The 21192-nt window shown below is 39.1% G+C and overlaps 2 protein-coding genes across 3 annotated transcripts; both read left to right on the forward strand.

Moving 5' to 3' along the window:
* Positions 1–5713: 5713 nt before the first annotated feature.
* Positions 5714–13196, forward strand: LOC118207740 (sushi domain-containing protein 3). Of its 2 annotated transcripts, XM_035381698.1 has the most exons (6): positions 5714–6188; positions 9043–9231; positions 11030–11177; positions 11509–11673; positions 11976–11994; positions 12275–12409. In XM_035381698.1, exons 1-5 carry the CDS (start codon positions 6104–6106, stop codon positions 11977–11979), a joined length of 591 nt encoding a protein of 196 aa, XP_035237589.1. In that variant the 5' UTR covers positions 5714–6103; the 3' UTR covers positions 11980–11994; positions 12275–12409. The 2 variants fall into 2 exon arrangements, with proteins under 2 accessions (XP_035237589.1, XP_035237588.1); XM_035381697.1 differs by lacking the exon at positions 11976–11994 and having other exon boundaries at positions 5716–6188; positions 12275–13196.
* Positions 13197–14955: 1759 nt separating this feature from the next.
* LOC118207741 (caspase recruitment domain-containing protein 19-like) lies at positions 14956–20851 on the forward strand. The gene is made up of 6 exons (XM_035381699.1): positions 14956–15422; positions 16963–17102; positions 17457–17613; positions 18237–18305; positions 19061–19126; positions 19621–20851. The coding sequence occupies exons 1-6, from the start codon at positions 15269–15271 to the stop codon at positions 19734–19736; spliced, it is 702 nt and encodes a 233-aa protein (XP_035237590.1). The 5' UTR covers positions 14956–15268; the 3' UTR covers positions 19737–20851.
* Positions 20852–21192: the final 341 nt, after the last annotated feature.

A 21192-nucleotide genomic window follows, 5' to 3' on the forward strand; every position in this document is an offset into this window, starting at 1 on the left:
TAATAAATTACTATATTTAAATTTACTGTATATTTATAGAAAGAAACTATATTTTCTTTTGGCAATGCTATAGATTACATATACACTGTGACCAAAAGTATGTGGACACTCCTTCGTCTGGGGCAATTTTTCATGGTTTGGGCTTCCAACTTTGTGGCAACTGTTTAGGGAAGGCCCTTTCCTGTTTCAGCATGAGAAAGCCCCTGGGCACACAGCGTTTTCCATTTAAAAATGGTTCTGTCGAGATTGGTGTGGAAGAACTTGACTGGCCTGCACAGAGCCCTGACCTCAACCCCATCCAACACCTTTGGGATCAATTGGAAAGCCAACAGCGAACCAGGCCTAATCCCCCAATCAGTGTTCGACCTCACTAATACTCTTCTGACTGAATGGAAGAAAATCCCTGCAGCAATGCGCCAACATCTGGTATAAAGCCTTCAAAGAGGACTGGTTGTTATAGCAGCAAAGGGCGGACCAACTCCTCAATAATGTCCATAATTCTAGATTAGATGTTCGATGTCAGGTGTCCACATACGTTTGGCCATGTTGTGTACATAAAAACCATTCAGATAAATATAATCTTTTGGTTTCAACTCATTTTTAAAATGAAGCTTGCATGTCTAAGGCTTGTATAAGCAGCTTCTAAATCCACCAAAGTGTCTGAAATCAGTCATTTCCCATCATGCTACAGGGACACGTTAGATCTTGGTTCAACAGGCACCACCTGTTTATATTTTGGCCACTTTTATGAGTTGGTTTACTGACTTGTGACAATGACCTCATAATTTGGATGTCTGACTATTGCCATTTTAACCACGAAGTCTCCATGGTTTTGTAATTAGATGACTAAACAAAAACTGAAATGTTACCTGTTTAACATTGATTGATATGCCAGTGAAATGTATACTTTGGAAAATAAAGTAGGCTATGGTTATTCTCATAGACATGAGGTGTACTGTACAAAGACATATAGTACAGTAACCATTATTTCTGAGCTAGAAATGTTGTCCTCGCTTGACCTTATACAGATATGAGGCCACTGCAAGCATCCTAAATATCCTGACACAGTACATTTTGAACAGAAAATTGATTTTTCGCGTTTATCTCACTTTTTCTGAAATGGGGTACAGCTCATATGAAATGCATTGGCATCAGTTATTTGTTTTCTGTCTGTCTGTTCTTGTCTTTCACTTGTATAAATAAAGATCCCCAATTCTTTTGTCGGTGGATTATATTTATTTCTTTCCTTGCAGGTGTGATTGAGTGCAGAAGCTCGCCCACTGTGCGGAAGTATTTTTGTGAGCGGGAACAGGCTGCTGCGGGGACAGGGCTGACAGAGAATGGCGGCAGGAAGAAGCTTCACTTGCGAGGCCTTGTGAAACTGAAAGGAACTTAACATGTTGGTGGAATTTAGAAAATCTGGGTTTTTATCCAGCTTTTTATAAACATGTCATAAGCTTTACACACTGGAATTGTTGTAGCAGCCATTTTAATTAATATCACAGAATATTTATGAATTTATTTATTTGGCTGCCCTGATTGATTCCATACATTTGGATTTACAATGTATTTTATTATAAGTGTAAGTGCTATGACTAATCTCTGCCAGAAGAGTGGGCATTTTTCTGCTTTTTTCTTTGTTATGGTATTAACAGCAATACATAGTAATGAGTGCAATTTATCCTGCTGCTCTCTTAAAGAGCAACATTTTTCAGTTCAGCTCTGTGAGCTGAGTTGAGCAGAACTTTAATGAATAGCCTCTTAAATTGCTGCTCTGAATGAATTTGCATGGCAAAAGTGCTAGAACCCCCAGGGGGACTGATAAGAACATCTGTCCCAAACTTGTGTTTCGATCAGTGCATCACAACATAAACTTAGCAATTCATGCTTTTGGCATGGAATTGGATTTGTTTTAAATCACAAAATAAATAAATAACTAAACAAAGGGGTGTGAAACCAGTCAGAAAATGCAGCGCACCATGTTGCGTAACCCACAGAAAGTAACGTGAAACCCATATAAAATATCATATGCATGTACTCTGTGAATGTAACCCACAGAAAAAAACTGCATTTAATGTCTTTTTTTTTTACTCAGTTACAAAATGAATCTCGACACACCACATCTGTCTGCTAGCCTCAAGAAACAACCTCTATCTAATTACACCAAAGGTTTAATAAACTGAATTTAAGCCTCTGGTTTCATTAAGCAAACAGATGCTATTCAAATGCTGAAGTCAAGCCTAACATGTTTTTAAATTGCAGTAACTTCCCTCAAGTTTCACCGAAAGCAGACACATATCGGGCAAGTCTTCAGCACCTTTTGGATGACATGAGTGAAAACCATACTAAAGTACAGGAACATGACAGGATTATTTGTTACATGCCATCTGAATGTGGGAAGATTCAGTCACAAAACCGCAATCAAACTATATATACACTGAATCTAGGTTACGACACTGGTGTCCTGCAGTGGTTGGTTCTGCCCTCTTCTCCCATTACACTAAATCACACTGTCCAAATATCTATGCTCAAGGCATGTCATATCTTTGCTATGTGCTATGTTCCAAACCTCAGAAGAAATGAGAGAAGAGAGGAAGGCATATGCTGATATTATGAAGGAGCTTTACTAGTAGCTTTACTTTACTTCCTCATTCCCCTAATCCATGGCCCAACATCCTTAAATCTCTTCAACTACTATCAGTCAATGTACTGGCCCATAGTGGCAAGGAAAACATGGTCAGCTGGTGACATTTATGACAATATCGGTTAGTAGTGAACTAAACGCTATGATGATGACACTCAACTCTTTTTTCTCATTTTCTCTTTCTGACACAAAAGATCAGAGAGGTATCTCTGCATGTGTGGCAGACATTGGATGTCCTCCTGTTCCTCCCAGCAAAGGATGTCCCATGAATTGAAACTTCATTTACAGTCAATGGCTTTGAATTGTCTCACTGCCTCTTGGTGTGACCATAGATGACCAGTTAAGCTTCTCGGTTCCCATCATGGCGACCACCTGGTCCTGCAGGTTCCTTCTTTCAAACAAAAGAAGCATCAGCTGCTTCATCACGTAGAGACTACACAATGTTGAAATGCTACATCCCAATCAAATCTCAGTTGCTCAATCTCAATGCAGCTGCCTTTCTCCTCTCTTCTCGATCGCTACTCCCAGTCACAGTGCCTGTCTGCACTGGTCCCACAGTGGCAGAATGAACTTCTTAGAGTGTCCTCGACAACAGAATCATTGGCTTTTCCTGATAAATTATGAAGACCCACCTATTCAAAGTTCATGTTATTTCCCTTACCATCTCCACTCCATAGTACTCTAACCTTTTGAACTAATTCAGGTTACAGTATTTTTATGGTTGTGGCTTCATTTTTCAAGTTCATGTTCATTTATATAGCGCATTTCATACACACATACATTATAGCCCATCTTAAGTAATTGGGAAGATTATTCCAGGACCTGGGTGCATAATAGTAAAAGTCAGCTTCACCAGATCTAGATTTTACTCTAGGAACTACTGAAATGCCAGTGCCAGATGACCTCAGGTACCTGGAAAGCTCATAAAGCACAAACAGGTCAGAAATATACTGTGGAACCAGGTCATTCTAAACCAGGAGTTGTCCTAAAATCAATTCTTGAGGATACAGGAAGCCAGTGTAGTGATCTCAGGACAGGTGTGATGTGACCTATTTTCGTAGTATGGTCTGAATTCTGGCAGACCATACTAGCAGTATTCTGAATGAGCTGGATTCGTCTCAGTATTTTAGTGACGACCAGAGAAAAGGCCATTGCAGTCATCCAATCTACCGATAAAAAAAGCTTGCACCAGTTTTGTTAAGTCTACGAAAAAAATATGATAACGAAAGTCTATGATACAAAAACTCTTATTTTTGCTTTGATTTTTATGTACTAATAAACTGATCTTGTGACACGATTGATATGGCTGTTAAAATGAAAAGATTCCTAGTTTGATCCTCACACTTAAGAGACAAGGTCTTTGAGTCTTATTTTCTTCCTCTTTGCTAGACTGCCAAAGATAATTATCTCAATTTTATCTTTGTTTAACAATAGAAAATTATGGGACATCCAATTATTTATGTTATCAGTGCATTGAACAAGTGAGACCACAGGACCAAAGTCATCAGAGGAGAGAGATATATAGAGCTGTGTATCATCTCCATAGTTATGGTACTGTACATGGTACTGTTTTTTTTTGTATCACATGCCCCAGTGGAAGAGAGATTAAATAGAATAGAACCAGTGATTGAACCCAGTGGAAGTCCACATGAAATATTGATACATAATTTTTCAGAAACAAAGTTATCAATAGAGATAAAATAGTTCCTGACTTGTAGGAAGGTCCTGAACCTGCTGAAAACATAACCATAATCCTATCCACTTTTTAAATTATTTTATGTTTGTCTTCTCCGCAACAGAAATGGATGCAGGTCACGTGTGTGGATTTAGAATTTTAACATTGGATCCTGGTTAGAATATCTAACTTGCACTATCTGTCATGGTTTTGGCTGATACCGCCATTTCTATTGCTTTAGCGATGTTGCATCTTTACTTGCTGGTCTGGCAATGTTGTAAGCAAAGTCCGGTGCTATTACTCATATTAATTATGTGAATGCATTTATATTCCTCCTATATTTTAAGTCACTCTGGATAATGCATCTGCTGAATTAATGTAATTTAATGTAAATGTGCACCGCTGCTCATTCAAGCTCTAGCAATCTCTCAGCTGGAATACTGCTGGCCAGCTTCTTGGCCTCTTCCAACCAGCCATTGCAACTGGTCCAGAGTGCTGCTGCCTGCCAAGTCTTCAAATTGCCTAAATTCACACACATTATGCCACCTTTGATCACCCGTCTTCGACTTCTGGTGACTGCCCTCATTCAGTTCAAATCACTCACTGGCATATGAAGCCGCAATTGGTACTGCCCATTCCCATTTTCAGGCAGTGATTACACCATACACTCCAACCAGACCGCTCTGTTCAGCCTCCTTGCCAGCTGGCTCTTCAAGCTCCAACAGCTGCTTCTTGTGGCCCTGGCTCTTCTTTGCCCTCGTCTTCCGATTGTGGAACAACCTTCCCCAATCATCAGTCAGGAAGGCTTTAATAAATGCCTCAGAACTGACTTTTTCAAACAACACACCAATATTTCCATTTAAAAAAACAAACAAGCAAAAAAGTAACAAAGAAAGAACAAACAAAAACTTCTCTCTCCCTTAATGTCACAGGTCTGGAAGCATCTAACAAAGGACTAAATTATAATCCTATTAAAGTATTTCATGTCAGTTTCTAAGATAAAAATGTGAAGTCACTATATAAAAACATATTCTGCTTAAAATTAAACACATTAAAATTACTTCCAGACCATAAACCAAGGCATGCTAAACAAAGTCAAAACACCTGATGGGTTACATTGTGACACAATAGGTTTTCAACATTTCAACGAATATTTATTTTGCTGCAGTCCAATCACTGTGCATACATTTTTTTCGTGTAAAGGCAAATATATTACTATTGCGTCTTTACTACTTTAAGTTGGCTCAAACGGCAGTATAAATATGCGAAATTATTTTCCCCAAATGGCAGATAGGCGTCTGTAAACACATCTGTACAACTTCACCGGACATGTCTAAAAACAAGCCTTGAGGGGAAAAGAAGAAAGTAATGCGCAAGGTGGTGCAACGCTAAGTGTCAAGATAGCAGAACTTGAGAGCGGGAAACCGTGAAGAGGAAGCACCTTGCAGCCTACGCGTGAAACGGAAACGTTGGTAAGAAGCAGAAAAATGTCTGCATGACTAATCTATTGATAGGTAATGGTTACAGTCTGATGAAAGCTTGTGGAAGATCGAGGAAAATTGTCAGGACGCTGGGCACTGTTCGTCTACGTCGTTAATACACTGTAGGCTACTGCGAGCCAAAAGAGGCTTGAAAGATAATTAAGCCGTCTCAACCAAGCAACGTGAATCCAGAGCGTTGTAACACATCAAAGCTTCAACACCTGGATTGCTGTACCGCTGCTTACTGGAGTGCTGGTTCGTGCACATGAGAAGGAAAGAAGGAACGGTCGTTTGAGATCCGATATGTCAACGGTAACCGCTACAGCATTTGACATTACAAGGACTATTGTATCTCCAGAAAGCGAAAACCATGTCCGCAATCAAACAGGTAAGAGAGGAATGCCAGTACATCAGCAAGTTAATAAAAAATAATGCTTGCATTGGTTTTTTATATAATTACAATTCTGATGAACTGAATTCTACTGCCGCGTAAATCTATAATTCCCATTCCTGACTTTATTTTATGGATGGTTGTGATAACAAATTGTTTTATTCAACAGCAAACCGTAATCTGGGGGATTTGCGACCCAGTAGCGGAAACAATGATAAAAAAAAATGAAAAAAATCCGTTGACGTGAAGCCTTTCAAATCTTCCGCCAATTATGAATTGTTGCTATCACAAGCGTTGTTCGGTCGCTTAATTTTTTTTTTAGTGTAGACAAGGTGCTGAATTTATGGGCTTGCATGTGCTGCTCCCTTCATAAATTATACAATTTCTGAGCTTAAAGAACTCGAAATAAAACGTTTGAGAAGTTGGAGAAAATCTATTTAGGTCTACCCCTTATGAATGAGTATAGAAGGACTGCAGTTGTGTCGCACTTTTTGTCTGATGTTAATTTTAATGTTATCAACCTGTCTTTCAGAATCGTGCTTTTTTTGTTAAAATAGCATTGCATGATTTTGGTATGTTGTAATGTGTGTTATATAGTATGTATATATAGTTATAGGCTGCGTAATTTAAGTGGTCCTGCAAATGACAAAGTAACAGATAATATGATTTAATTGCCCATCTATTCAGTTTTCCAAATCAAACGTTATGCGTCATTTATTCTAATGTTCTACTTATTCTAATGCCGAGATAATAATGATTTCCCAGAGCATCTGGACAATCCACAGTATTCCGGCTTAGCTCATTTGTGATGAGGTACAGTTGAGCAAAATACTTTAGGAAACTACCATTACACGTCCATGTAACATGTTCACTGCACGCAGGTTCAGTTTGATGGGCTATGTAATTTATTGTGGGTTTCCAGTCCGATGGATTGCGTGGTAAATGTTCACAGTTGCGCGTGACTGAAATGCCTCCTAAATAACATTTCCTTCCAACAGAATCTTAAATGAACTACTAGTCATACCACCATCTCCTAATTGCAATTAGCAATTAAAATTATCATGGTTTTAAAAGAGGGCGTGCTGATTTTCACCTTGCTAGTGTCTGACACAGCTTTTTATGTAGAAGATGTATTTTTTTATATAAAAGGTGCAAGAATGGATGTTTCGATGTATTCTCGGAAATCTGACACAAAGTATCGGGTTGATGTTACAGCCTGGTGGCTATACGAGGGACAAAATGCAGCCATTTTTCATTAATATGCCATGGACCTGAAAACGACACATTCTGAACAATGTTATTGATATTTCTATTGATATCATAAAATCAGTAGTAAACAAACAAACAACTAAAAAAAGTGTAATTCATATTAAAACTTGAATTTGGAAGCTGGGATGTTGAACAGTCTGCCAAATTATGCCATTTTTAAGTGTAGCCAGTCAATATCATGAAATCATTGGCTATTTAATTTAGCCTATTAAAACCAATTGCTTCAACTATCCCACTATATTGCAACTCCCCTTTGCAACCAATTACAATGTCAGCACATGGAAAACAATTGTACATGTACTTCCATTACTATTTGAAAGGCCTACTCAGAATGTGCTTAAATAACTGTAGAGAATTTACTATAAAAAATGGCACTAGCTTCATATTGTTTGAATCATCACTGGCAGAGCATTAGCCACTGGCACTGGCCTTTTGTGAAACATACAAAACAGTGTTTTTATACACCAAGAACTGTAGGTAGGTTTCAAGGTGATGTTTCAAAGAGGATTGCTTGGCAGCCTTTGAATATAGACAGCCTTATTCTTGTCTTTGAGAATTGAGAGTCTGTTATTGCAAGTTTACTTAATGATGAAGGAAGAGGAAACATGCTTTAATGAATGCGTCCACTTCTACTGCAGCTACCATCTCAAATGTTGAGAATAATTATCTCAGCAGGCTCATGTTTGGATCGCTGAACTACAGTGTATTGACTTTACCACTGGCTTAATATCCAATGCACAGGATACTGATGGCTATAGATTTTTTAATAACAGGGTGACAAATTTAGTCTTTATTTTTTTCAAACTATGTCACATTGGAAGTTACAGTGAATATACAGTATGTGACATTGTTTTTTGTGAATAAATTAAATGAGTGTATGTTTAAATGAAGAGCACACAATAAATTGCTGTAGGTGCTGTCTAAATTGAAGAACCCGTGAGACCTCTTGTGGTAGCATGTAGAACTTGCATGCATTGTAAGATATATAGATCCATATGAATAAATTATACTATAAATGGCATGACTCCTTGCTGTAGCAATGCTGAAAACTGGAGTTAATTTACACAATATCAGAAAGGCTTTATTAAACTTAGTACTTGTAGTGTGGCTTAGTAACTCACTGTTAAACATTGGATTGAGTCTAACTTTCTATCTGGTAAACAAGTCTCTTGATTAATGATGTATTAGAGCTCCTGCTTTGATGTAGTCAGCTCTGGATTGCACAAAATATATCAGCAGAGATGCTGAGTCACTGCATTCTTAGAGCCTTGTCTGAATATTTTTAGTATTTTAGCCATTCCCAGGCTGCACACAAGGCAATGCGGGACTGCAAGTCCTGCTACATATGTGCCGTACTGTAGCAGTTCAAATTATTCTTCATGACCATGTATGTAAGCATACAGGATCAACACAAAGTAAATGGAGTTGCCATGGGGATTGACAGTGTTATAGGTGTCATAATTTTTGCTGAGCCAGCAAATGCATTTCAGCAGGTGTATGTGAGAAGAATGACATGCTTAGGGTACTGTTGTATTGTGCCACTGGAACTGAAACCTCTCACAATCCCTCTCTTTTTTAACAGGGCAGTGTACCCCAATGCCTCTACCTGCTTTAGGCACTCTAAAACTCATCCAAGGTAATGGCACAAACGTGGGCACGGTGATATCCTTTCAGTGCCCGTCCAAGCACCGGCTGGTTGGGGATGGGGTGGTGTCCTGCGTCTGGAACAGCAACAGCACCCAGTGGACCGGTGGCACACCCTGGTGCAAACGTATGTACAGTACAGCCAGAATGCACTGACTCTGTGCACTGTGAATTAATAGGTTGTCATGTACGCTACGATGGATCACATCCTTTCTGCATATGGGTATATTTGCTTTGCCATACCTATCATTGTGCGTGCTGCCCCTCCGTCTACACCTTTTAGAATGATTCATGCTACACAGCGGTATAGAATGATCATGGGTATGACATTATTTATATAGAGATGCTGAGAAAACAACCTCGAGGGGTACATCAGTAATTCACATATACTGTCAGTGTGATCTTCTGAAAAGAGCGTGATTCTGAGATATTTACAGAAAGGCTGTAGAAGAAGCATCTGTAGCTCTTTCTCTTGTGGGGGCTTCCCTATGTTTTTCTGTTTAATATTTGGTTTGATCATTGTGCTTCTGAAAAGGGATGAAGTGGCTATGTTTCTGTGCAAGGCAGTTTCCTAGAAACCATTGATCTAGATGCCCACAAACACAGAAATACCTCCCACCAGACCTTTAACACTTGCTGTCAAAGGCCTCAACACTACTATGATGTCTGAAAATGACTTGTTCCAATGGTTCTTCTGTGTTGAATGGTGATTTCCATTACAGTATGTGAATGCTCTCCCTTCATCTTCCTAGCGTTGGAATGTCATGCCATTCTGGGAGTGACTCAATGGCACACTCTAGTGTATACGGAGATGGAGATGGTTCAGGAATAAAACATGCTCACATGTATGCACATGTTCACATTCAGATACACACACACACGCACACACCACTGACCCACACTTATGCACACACACACACACACGCACACCACCCACCCACACTCACACACCACCCACACACACACACACACACACACGCACACAGACCCGCACATAGATAGGCCACCTCTAAAATGCGAACCTTTATTTGAGTTTACCTTTAAAGTTTGAACAAGCAGTAGGTTCCAGGTAATTTGTCAGTTTTTTTTGTTCATTTTCAGTCTTTATATTAAGAATCAGAATCAAAAAGCAAACAAAACCAGAGATGTATGTATGACTTACTTAGCATAGGACACTTATATAATTACAAGCACCAGTCACTTTGTTCATAAACAGTTTGTGAAACGACATATTTATTGTAAAAATATCAATCTCCCCTTGCGTTTCTTGGTTCCTGAGGACAAATTGTGAAAGCAGAAATAGGATGTGGTGTCTCTATGCACATGTGTGGTTATTCACTGTTCTTCAGTGAGACAGCACGAAGAGGTTCAGGGAAGTGTATGTCAGTGTTAAATGCCCGACAGTTTTCACATTGTTGCAAACGTACAGCTTGTGGTCATAATGCTGAAGGAGGAGGTCAGGCTCATGTTGTTGAAGTGATGGTGTCTTCATTAGACAGCCAAAAATTCAGAGCTTGTTGCGTGCACACTAGTCTTGTGGAAGAAGAAGCGAAACTGTACCATTTGACGCAACTGCGGAAATGTTGATTAGTGTGTGTTGTCCCTTTTAAATAAATACATAAATAAACCACAATAACAGCTTTGAGTCAATAAGCATGGGGTATGATGGTGTTCCCATAGCTTTGCAGAAACATGTTGCCGTCTCACAAAATCCTAGCAAATCTTCAGAAGGCTGCAGTAAGTGCAAGCCCAGTAGCAAAGTATCATAGATGATGTTAGTTTGGGAGCCTAGGCAGTCAGGTACATTAACCAAGAGATAGCTCCCTTGAGTGATGAATGACTGATGAACAATAGTGAGCTGAACCTGCCTTTGTTTGCATTCGCACACAGCTGAACAACCCCCACATGCTTTTCTGTACTCTTAGCTCTGTCTAAGTACGAGGACTTTGGATTCAGGGTGGCTGTGATCGCCTCCATCGTCAGCTGTGCCATAATCCTGCTGATGTCCATGGCCTTCCTCACCTGCTGTCTGCTGAAGTGTGTGAGGAAACAGGAACGGAGGACACGTGAGAGGTGAGGGGAACTGAGAAACAGGTGTCCAAACAATGTGATACACAGTTTCAGTGTTTGTCTTTATATTTGTGTGGCTAAGATACACATCTGCTTTTAGTGGGGTTGGTACATGAAGTAAAACAGGTTTTAAGAGCCGGAAATAAGTAATTCAGCATTGTTTAGTACAGTTATGGTATTCAATGCACAATTCTCAATTTATGTATTGCGTGCATTGGATGTAATCTTTGTCATAAGTATAGCACATGTATTCAATGTTTTGATGCATTGACTTCTGTATGTCAGTATATTGACTGTTATCACTCATTAGCAATAATAATCATGTGGTCTCCAGGGAGACACAGCTGTGGAACCAGTTGGAGCGGGAGGAACTGGCAGAGATGCAGGCATTGTATTATGGCTACAAAGGCAGGAACAACAACAACAACGTGAGCAAGCAGAAGACAGCAGGGGAACGGTCCCATAACCTGGCTGGGTGTGACAATATGGTTTTCTGCAGGTGAGTGTACAGTTGTCTTGGCCTTGTGTCTTACGGCATGTAGGCATTAACAAATACACAAAATCAAACAAATATCGTGTTGTTATACATAGATCTCTAGAGTTTACATTCTTCTCTGAGAGCACTTTTGATCATTGACTACAATAAAGTTACATTCTATTCTATTCCATACTATATTATTAAACTTGGACAGAGAAACATTGCCAGCCTGCCATTATAAAGAATATCTGGATACCCAAAAGGGCACTTTTGTACTACTTCCCAGTTTTCTAAAAAAAATATTATTTTCATTTTATCCTTAGTTGATTCCAGCCACTTACAGTAAGTGTAACATATTTCACTTCAACTTATACTTAAGCATCAGTTAAGAATACTAATTCAAGTTTCCTGCTGTAATGCTTTTAAAATACTCTAAAACTCTATAATCAAATGTGAATGTGATTTGGTTGCATGTGAGGTTATTTGTGTCCCAGTTTGTTCAGTGGTTATCATCACATAAGGAGCTTTCCACTGAGGTATAATCTCAGGCTAGTAATGGATTAACCAAGCAGAGAGCCCTTGAAGCAGAACTGACCCCAGTGTTCCTGCTTCTCCTCCACAGGTGTCACCATGATTACTCATTTGCAGTGGGTGGACTCGCTCACTCCACCCCAGGCCCCATCCCTGGGCCTGCGCCTTTGACTTTCCCGTACAGAGGGCGTGACCCGTCCCTCAGCCTGCACCCTCAGAGCCTGGCCCCTCCCCGAGGCTGCTGCCCAACAGAGGGCAGAACTGCGGCAGCGAGCGAGCCGCACGTGGGCAACGTTTGCAGGAAGTGCAGACACCCGCTGTGCGCGCATGTGCGTCCTATGCACGTTATATCTGTTTGAGGAAGAGAAACCGACCAGCGAACGGGCAGCGCCCAAAGCAGAGATCAGGCAACACTGCGCCTGAGCAGAAGCACACGTGCCTTAAACACAACCTTTTATCAGAATGAACACTGTGGTCCCTCCCACAGGATCTACAGAAAGTGTTTTGCACTTTTTAATTGGGAAACTGCCTTTAGCCAGTAGGACTTTATTTTTGATTCTTTATTGTCTGTTCTGTTTCCTTTCGGAAACTTAATCCACGGAGTCAAAATGATAATTATGTTTTATAAAAGGATACAAGAAGCTTAAGGGAATACAAGGATTAGGACCGTTCAATTACTTGGGATTTTTTTTTCTGTGTGTGTGTGTAAGAGAATATAAATGGAAATCAGTTTAATTAAACTGATTTATTGAAAGAACCATTTGCTTTCAGAATCGTAAAACTTACAACAACCACTGTTGAATTGTAAAATGACAAAGATTGGTACTAAAAAACTTATCTTGAATTTTCCTATGGAAAACATGAAAGAAGTGATCAAGGCCTGGCAACCGAGGAACATCTGTGCAGTTGGTTTATTTCCAGCACCACAGTTTTAACACTTTGTAATTCTAAGTTCTTTGTACTTGGAAGCGTGTGCTTTTGATTTGGAGAATAAAATTATCATATTAAACATTTTTATCACATTTATTTTTTGGAAGAACAGTGTGCATTTAGACTGTTTTTCATATTATGTATAATTGCATTACATAACATTCATTTAGCAGACACTCTTATCCAGTGTTACGTACAATGTAGAAGAGCATAAGTGCATTGACTTAATTTATATTAGTAATAATGCCAGACCTGGCTAACAACATTCTCAAACCAGTGAGTTACATAATATAACTAAAGCATAAATGAAAAAGTTTGCTAAGCAGGAACCAAAATACAAACATTGAATGCATACAGATTGCATCTGTAAGAGGCCCTAAGAAGTAAAATCTAAAATCATACAAAATCCTGTAACCTGAATAGGTATGAATGGTAGGGCTGTTAGGGGTTTGCGAGGGGCATCAAGATGCAGTCTGAAGAGGTTATTCAGTCTGCATGCAATAAGAGACCTCAATGCTCCTGTCATAACTACTGTGGGAAATTTGCTCTACTATTGGACTGTGCCAAAGTGAAGTCAAATGATGACAATACAATTGTTAGCTTTGTATGAAGTTTCATTATAAGAAACATCCTTTTTACTAAAACATGCTTTCACTGTTTGAATTAATGGAATGCAAAGTCATTTTCATGCTTTCTTTATATATTTTTTACACCATAAATGTTACAGGACCATGCCTTCATGAGAGGGAACTTTAGGCTATATCTGTTTTAGGCTAGATCTGTTATAATTATAAAATACTGTGTTAAAGTTACAGGTATATGACCTCTTGCATGGTGATTTCCATTACAGTGAAAAGGGGAAGCTCCGCTCAGTCACCTCCAATGTATAGAACTCAGCTGTGTGGTGTATGGCAAGCATGCCTCACCAAAATGCTCACCACACATCAGCTGAAGTGGAAAATGAGGGATAATTGAATTTAATCTGCTATGGGCCAGGTTGGAAATTTGTTGGCACCTTTTCTCTTTGCAGTTTGCAGTAACTGTCATGGCATTGTTTTCGTGACCACAAGTCAGGACGCAGGACAGTGAATAAGGACCATAGACTGTAGAAAAATAAGGACCCCTTCTGAACGGTGTATCCTATAACCTGGAGTTCCCTTCACTGAACTGGGCCAATGGGTTTCTTATTGGTCCAGATAGAAGACTGTCTCCCCTGAGATCACCAACATCATTACCATCAGCAGCCATTTTAACAGAAACAGTCCCATACAAGTACCAATGAAGTCCTACCTTGTTTACCATTTTGAGGCACCTGATGGGTTGGCCAATGTGTTGTTTTGAATGGATTTGTTATGTTTTATTTGTGGTTTAATGAATACGCATTGAACATAAAGTCAAGGTTTTGCATTTTGTGTTTTGCTTAGTTTTTAGTTTAGCAGTTTAATTATTTTGGTTATGCCTAGCCCCAGGTTTGAAGAAGCCTCGAAAAGACTTGTGCAGACCCTTGAAACAAATAATTACTGTATTTTTCTCAAATGTAATGTCATGGCATTGACATCGATGATAAGGGTATCCATGATTGAAAACAGCTTCGAGATTGACAATTTTATTTATTTATTCATTTTTAATCCCATTTCAATAGAGAGAATTCACAAACAACTTCACACATCCACACAATAAAGGCCCAAACTAAGGGGATTTTGCATTTTTTCTTGCTTTTTTTCTGCCTCATCTCAAATGCTCCAAGCCCACAAAGAATATGTCTTCCCAAATTACTTGAAACATTTGGTGGCATTGCTTTGGAATACAGCTTGTTTAATTTGTGTGAGGTAAGATAGCCAGTATTGTTTCTCATACAGTAACTTGGCGTAGTTTTGATATCAGGCCTAGATTTAACCTCTTTTAATGAATGATCTATAGACAGTGCTTTGAACTTGGCATTTTTGTACGTTGAAAACGTTTTTTTCATCAGATTTATTTTATACTGGAGCCACTCATACAACGTTGCTACATTATTTTTATCAGGCAGATTCCTCTTGTATTTGATTAACTTTTTTGTACATAGTCGCTTGCCCTTGATTTGTAGTTCTACTCCAGAGTAGGCTAGCTCTTGGATGACGTGAAGTTAGCACCACACAACGCATGCCGCTGGTTTATGGCAGAAACCCAACAGTGGGCGGCTCCACACGAACGGATCTGCTGGGAATCTGGCATGGGCGGGACAAAAATAGCGAATTGGCAACGACGAAGTGGAGACGCACCAGTCAGGAAGAAAGAGGAAAAAGTAGCAGGACTTTCCACAATGGCAGGTTTGTGAAACTAGTAACCTTATTTGGTATCTAAACTGGCTTAAAGAACACATTGGCTACATTTTGTAACATATACAAAGATATCGTAGCCAGCAGGCTTTATAAATGTCACGAATACCTGTTGCTGGATGACCTTCTGTTGTCAACCAGCTGCTTAGCTAGCAGGGTATTGTACGACCATTTTGCAAATAAAATCACGCAAATTTGTTATGTTGTCCCTTTCATTCTTACTAGTTGTGAAGCTGTTTTTCGTCGTTGAAAGTCAATGCATGCCACTAATAGCTAGGTAACCGTTCACTATTCTTGCAGGCTAAATCAATGGAGATAGGCCTATTTTAAGGAATATAAATAAATAAATACCGGCTGTCCATTTGCCGGCAAGCGTCAAACTTATGGACAGTTAATTAGCAAATGAATAATATATTGACAGAGTTAACTTGAGTAGAGGATAAATTAGACGCATTGGTATTATAATAATTAATTATAGTTCCCGGAAATAATCCAGTGATATCCCTGTTCCCAATCATTATTTTATTATCAGCCAGTCCATATAAAAGGGGTTTCCTTTACCTTCTCACGTAAGTTACATGTGATTCATTTCTACATAAATTTGTTTAATGTAGACGTTGACATTTGGTATCATGTCATGTGGTAACGTAAGCAAAAACAAAAAAGTTTTTGCTTACTTTCAGGTGCTGCACTAAAATTAGTTTTTTATTTGCAACCTTATTTTGTGTTTTTTGTGTCGTAGTGTGTAGGCTACATAGTGTCGAAATGAATTTATGAGTTTTATAGCCTAATCTTGCAAATGTGTATGCATTATTTTAATAATAAAAGCAATTCATGTGTCTGTGTGATGTAGGTGCCAGACTTGTAGGTTTAGGCAGACTTGGCAAATAGGAGACATGATGAGAGTATGGTTGTGGAGAACATAATTATTATGTTAAAATGTGATTAGTCTGTCAAATTGTGGAAAGCAGGCTACTGCTTTGGACACTTTCCAGAGAGTTTGGAATGTTCAGTGGCATCTTTCCTTATGGACCAAGCCCTGTTGTTTAGCATTAAAATCCCAAGGGAGACATGCATTCTGGATTCCTTTTGGGTAATCCTTGCAGTTCTGTTTTTTTAACTTAATTTCTTTGTTTAATATTTTTATGTATGAAGGAATAGCTTTGTGGTTTGAACATCCAACTGGTGGCAACAGGATTTTCCATTGAACTGTAACCATTGTTCAGTGAGTTTGTACTGTCAAAAATATATAATATCAGTCACATGGATGTGCTGTTAGTTGCAGTGATGGTTCTGAGCACCAGGATATGTGAGTGCTGATCAGAAATTTTTTTTGTATCCCACTCACTGACTTCCTAATGCCACTTGTAGAAAGTATGGCTTCTTTTGCAGTAAAAATCATTCATTATTTCTTTCAGGTCCTATTCTAAAATATAAAAATGCTATTTTGGAGTAATGGAAGCTGCGAATACATGTAGGTGAAACCTGGTACACTATTTTTCCTTACAATTTTTTGTTCTTTTTTTAACAGATAGCTACTATGACCAGCTGTTAAAAGACTCTGAGTTCCTTGCAACTAATCAACGACTGGACACCGAATTGCTGGATAAGCTTGTTTTGCAGCTCAACCGAATTTATCCTCAGATACTGAATGACAAAGAGGCTCACAGAGTGAGTGCAGTCTCCCAGGTCTGTTGGTGGAAACCATGTAAGGCTTTGAACGGACTAAGGGGCCCCTGTACTTAAAGATACAAGAGGCAATTTCCCCTGTTTATTTTCTGCAGGTATAAAGTAAAGGCTGTAAGAAAGTAAACAGCTTTTTATTCCATTAAAACAGGAAATCACAAGATGTGTATATGCAATAAATATGTGCAACAAATATTTTTTTTTATAATTTTATGCCTGTACACACTTTTCCTCACAGAAATAGCTAAAACACTTAGAGAAGTTTTTTGTTTTTACTGTGCTGTTACCTGAGTGAATAGATTTATGCTGACAATAGCTGACCATGTCTGTCGGCTACAGTTCCGGAACCTCAGTGTGCCTACAAGCATCCGATTGGCTGAGCTCCTGGCCCACCTTAAGGTGAAAGGGGAGGAGGCGTGCCATGAGTTCTACAGAGCACTGCACATCCATGCTGAGGATGTGTACTTCAGCCTGCCCACCCGTGTAAGCCGCAGGGGTAAGGACCTCCCTTGGCATGCGTGAAAGTCATAAGCACGTTTGCTTTTAGTGCCTTTTCAAAGTGTCCAGCCTATTTTTAATCATATCTATCCTGGTTTGGGGACACCTGTGTTTCCCAAGAGAAAAAAAATTAATCCTACCTACATCTTTAAGCAAACTTTGTTTTGTTGGACCCCTACAAATAAGACTTGAATCAGGATTTGACTGAGAAAAGTTTTGACTGTGGGTAAATTGCCCTAAATGTGACATTGTTTTCCGAGGAGCATTTGATAGCAGGGAATCTCATTTGTGAGGTCTATCGTTCAGGCACGTTCCAGCTGTAGTCCTTTAGTTATTTTTCTATGAAAACCCTCACTCCCACAAGGGACTAATAAGGTGATTATCTATATTAAATCTCAGCAAGCTTTAAAGCAAGTTAAACCATCTGTCTGCTGAGGCTCTTTTTTATTTTACTGTAGAGTGTTATTTAAATATCTGGCGGTACAACAGAACTGCCTGTCTGGTTGAAGGCTGGTTTCTTAATTGTATATTTGAGTTAACTATGTGCTTGCCTGCCCTAATTCTCTGCTATTGGCTGTATGTTTTACAGAGAAACTCAAAATGTATTGCTTTTATTCCTAGAAACGACAGATCCTGCAAGGACTAACCCTGCTGTTGACCTCGGGGAGAGATTTGTTCTTAATGACAGGGGTAAATAAAACAATACAAATCCTAATGCACGGTAGACTTCTCAGTGTTTGCTCAATTCTGAAGAGTTTATGAGACCAATAGGGGTCAAATGTACTCTTTGACTCTATAAAGTACTCTACGAAATAGAATGTAGCTCTGAATATTTTGCTGTGTGATCTTCATGAGTGCAATGCTGTTTTTTGTCTTTCTATAAATCTTTTGGGCCTGACATATGATATTTATGATAATTAAATATTCTAGAAGAAGCACTTTTAAGCGATGCATGTTTACAGCCAGTTATCTGTAAGAGCCTACTTTATGTCCAGGTCCTATGTCATTTTCCTTATGGATCTCTGCAAAGGGAATTCCACTTCTCCATACCACAGATGCATAATTATTTTAGGTTGATAACTGTGTAATCCAATGACCATTGGGGATTCAAATCTTTTTCGGGCTGCTTCAAACTGCTTCAAAGCCCCGACTAAAAAATATGAGATAGGACAGTGCCTTATCTCTGTAAGGGTCTCATTACGCAGTAGGTTTCACATTTACTGTCGGTTGACTGCAGATGCATCCACATGATTGCACTGCATTCTTTGGAAGTCATACTCCAGTTAATATAGACTTAAGTACAGTACATGCAGCCTATGAACAAATGGGTCAATCGAAAATCCCCTGAATTATGAAAAACGTCTGTAACGTTGCTAGCCTTTAGTCTGCTTTGGTCTTTATGCATGTGCCTTTGAGCCTGTTGTGAAGCTCTTTCTGGCCCACAGGTCCCTGGTTCTTCGTGGGCTGTTTGAGTGTGGCGGTGGGGCTGGCAGTCCTCTATTACTGTGGTGGTGAGTTCATGGGCCTTGCCTTTTACGGCCTGTTTTCATACCGGCCTGTCAATAAATCCCATTTAACCTGACGGAGTGCCCCTCACAATGTGATTAGCACAGAGTGCTTAGCGGAGCACAACACCGTGAAGCGCTCGCAAGAAATTAAAACACAGTTGTTGTTTCGGTGTAATTGTGCATCGTTAAAACCGACTGCCTTTGTGGCGTAGGAGAGTACATTCCCCACTTTAAGCGTCATTAAGTTTCTCATGCTGAGGAAGCTTGTGGCTTCTGAAATGAAGAGACGGCACATCCTGTGTGGGTTATGCTCACAGCAGTTATTGCAAACAGTGATGCGAAAGCTAAGACAGCATGGTAGCTTATCGCAGGCTTCTGTTGTCTCTGCATGTAAGGAGGCCATTTGCAGTGTTTGCTTTGAGTCCTCATGTTTCACGTGTTAAATGTGAGCTGCAGGAGTTTCCATTGCACTGAACTGCCCATCTTGTGCTCTGCAGACAGCAAGGTGTTCGGTGATCCCCGGAGAGTGCTGGGGTTCACTGCTCTGGGGCTCGGCAGGCAGGCCAAAGAGGTGCTCATATCATATACAGATGACACAAACAGGAAGCTGTAAGCTTCATGGCCCCCAAAGAACTGTGCCATTGTCAGGGATACCTGTGATAACTACATTTTGCCATATCAAAGAATGGGCATCAAGGGCACCTGAGGTTCCCTTTTAATGTGTGTGCATATATTGCATATAATAACTTCTTATAATCCCTAGAGTTTTAAAAAGCAAATGAATTGTAAGATTTGTATTTTAAATATGGGAGGTTTCATATTATTTTATTAATACTGAATATGGTTTTATATTTGAATATTTAAATATTTCTACTTGGTATTAGGTAAGCATGGTGCTACAGTACTCTTCATAAGAGTGAAAAATGTGCCTGTTCAAAAATGTGCCTGTTATATACTATATATGTAATTCTCTGTACATCAGGGGCTGCACTAAAATCAGTTCTTTAAAAATGTTTTAAGAAAAGTTTAAAATGGGGGGGGACTGCAAAAGTTTGCTGTAAGGCTAAGCTATGGAACACCTTGAAAAAATTCATTTGGCAAATTCATTTCATTATTTTTCTATTTAGTGCTAAGCAGCACGTACGCTAATGGCTTGAGCTTACATACAGGGCCTCTGATTGGTAGATGAATTTTGCATGTAATCTGTACTGTTACGCTGATTGATTCTGATCTCTTATACAGTCATCATTACCATGTTAGTGTCTCAGAATGCTGAGACTCTAATGTGTACTGCAATCTCTTTGTGATGTTGGTTGGTCAGTTGTGGCCTGTCTTGAAACTAAAGGGACATTTGCATTTGTGTGTGGCTGAATGTATAAAAATTAGTTTCCATATTTATTAAAGTCGGAAACAGTTATCAATATCTAAATAAGATTTAGTGTTCCACTGAGTGGATGTACATATATGAGCCCAGATGTGTGTGTTAATGCTATGCAGTGAATGAGAGCTTTTTAATTCCCCACTTGTACTTAAAGCCAGATAACAACTCATTATAAAACAACTGTGGGATAATTTAATTGCATCCACTAATGTAGAATTATCCTGGGGTTCCTAACAGGTATAACCCTCCTTACCTTAATTGTATGCGTCTTGCTGTTTCGCCTTATCTTCTCCACTGCCTTTGCAGAAAAATGGAAGCTTAATAAAAAGAAACATCTTTAGAGTCTGTTCCATCTTCCCAAACAAATTCATGATGCGACTTGACAAGTCTACTCTACTCAGACATTTAGAAAAGCATACTAATATGTAGGATGTTTGAAATCTCACCTTAAGCTTTAGGCACTTGTAATCTACTCCTGACAAATTCATTTGTAATGTTAAAGGTTCTGTGATAGTACCTTTGCATAGCAAGAAAAAAATTTAATTAGTATAAACTTTTAATTTTTTAACTTATCAGGTTCACTCTCTGTCTCATTGGAAATTATGGGTGAAATGTATAATGAAGATAAAAAAACAAAAAAAGGTTTGGCTGTGTTAGAAATGCATGGCACAGCTCGTTAGTCATAACT

This window comes from Anguilla anguilla, chromosome 11 (assembly GCF_013347855.1).
Source record: "Anguilla anguilla isolate fAngAng1 chromosome 11, fAngAng1.pri, whole genome shotgun sequence".
Classification (NCBI taxonomy): domain Eukaryota; kingdom Metazoa; phylum Chordata; class Actinopteri; order Anguilliformes; family Anguillidae; genus Anguilla; species Anguilla anguilla.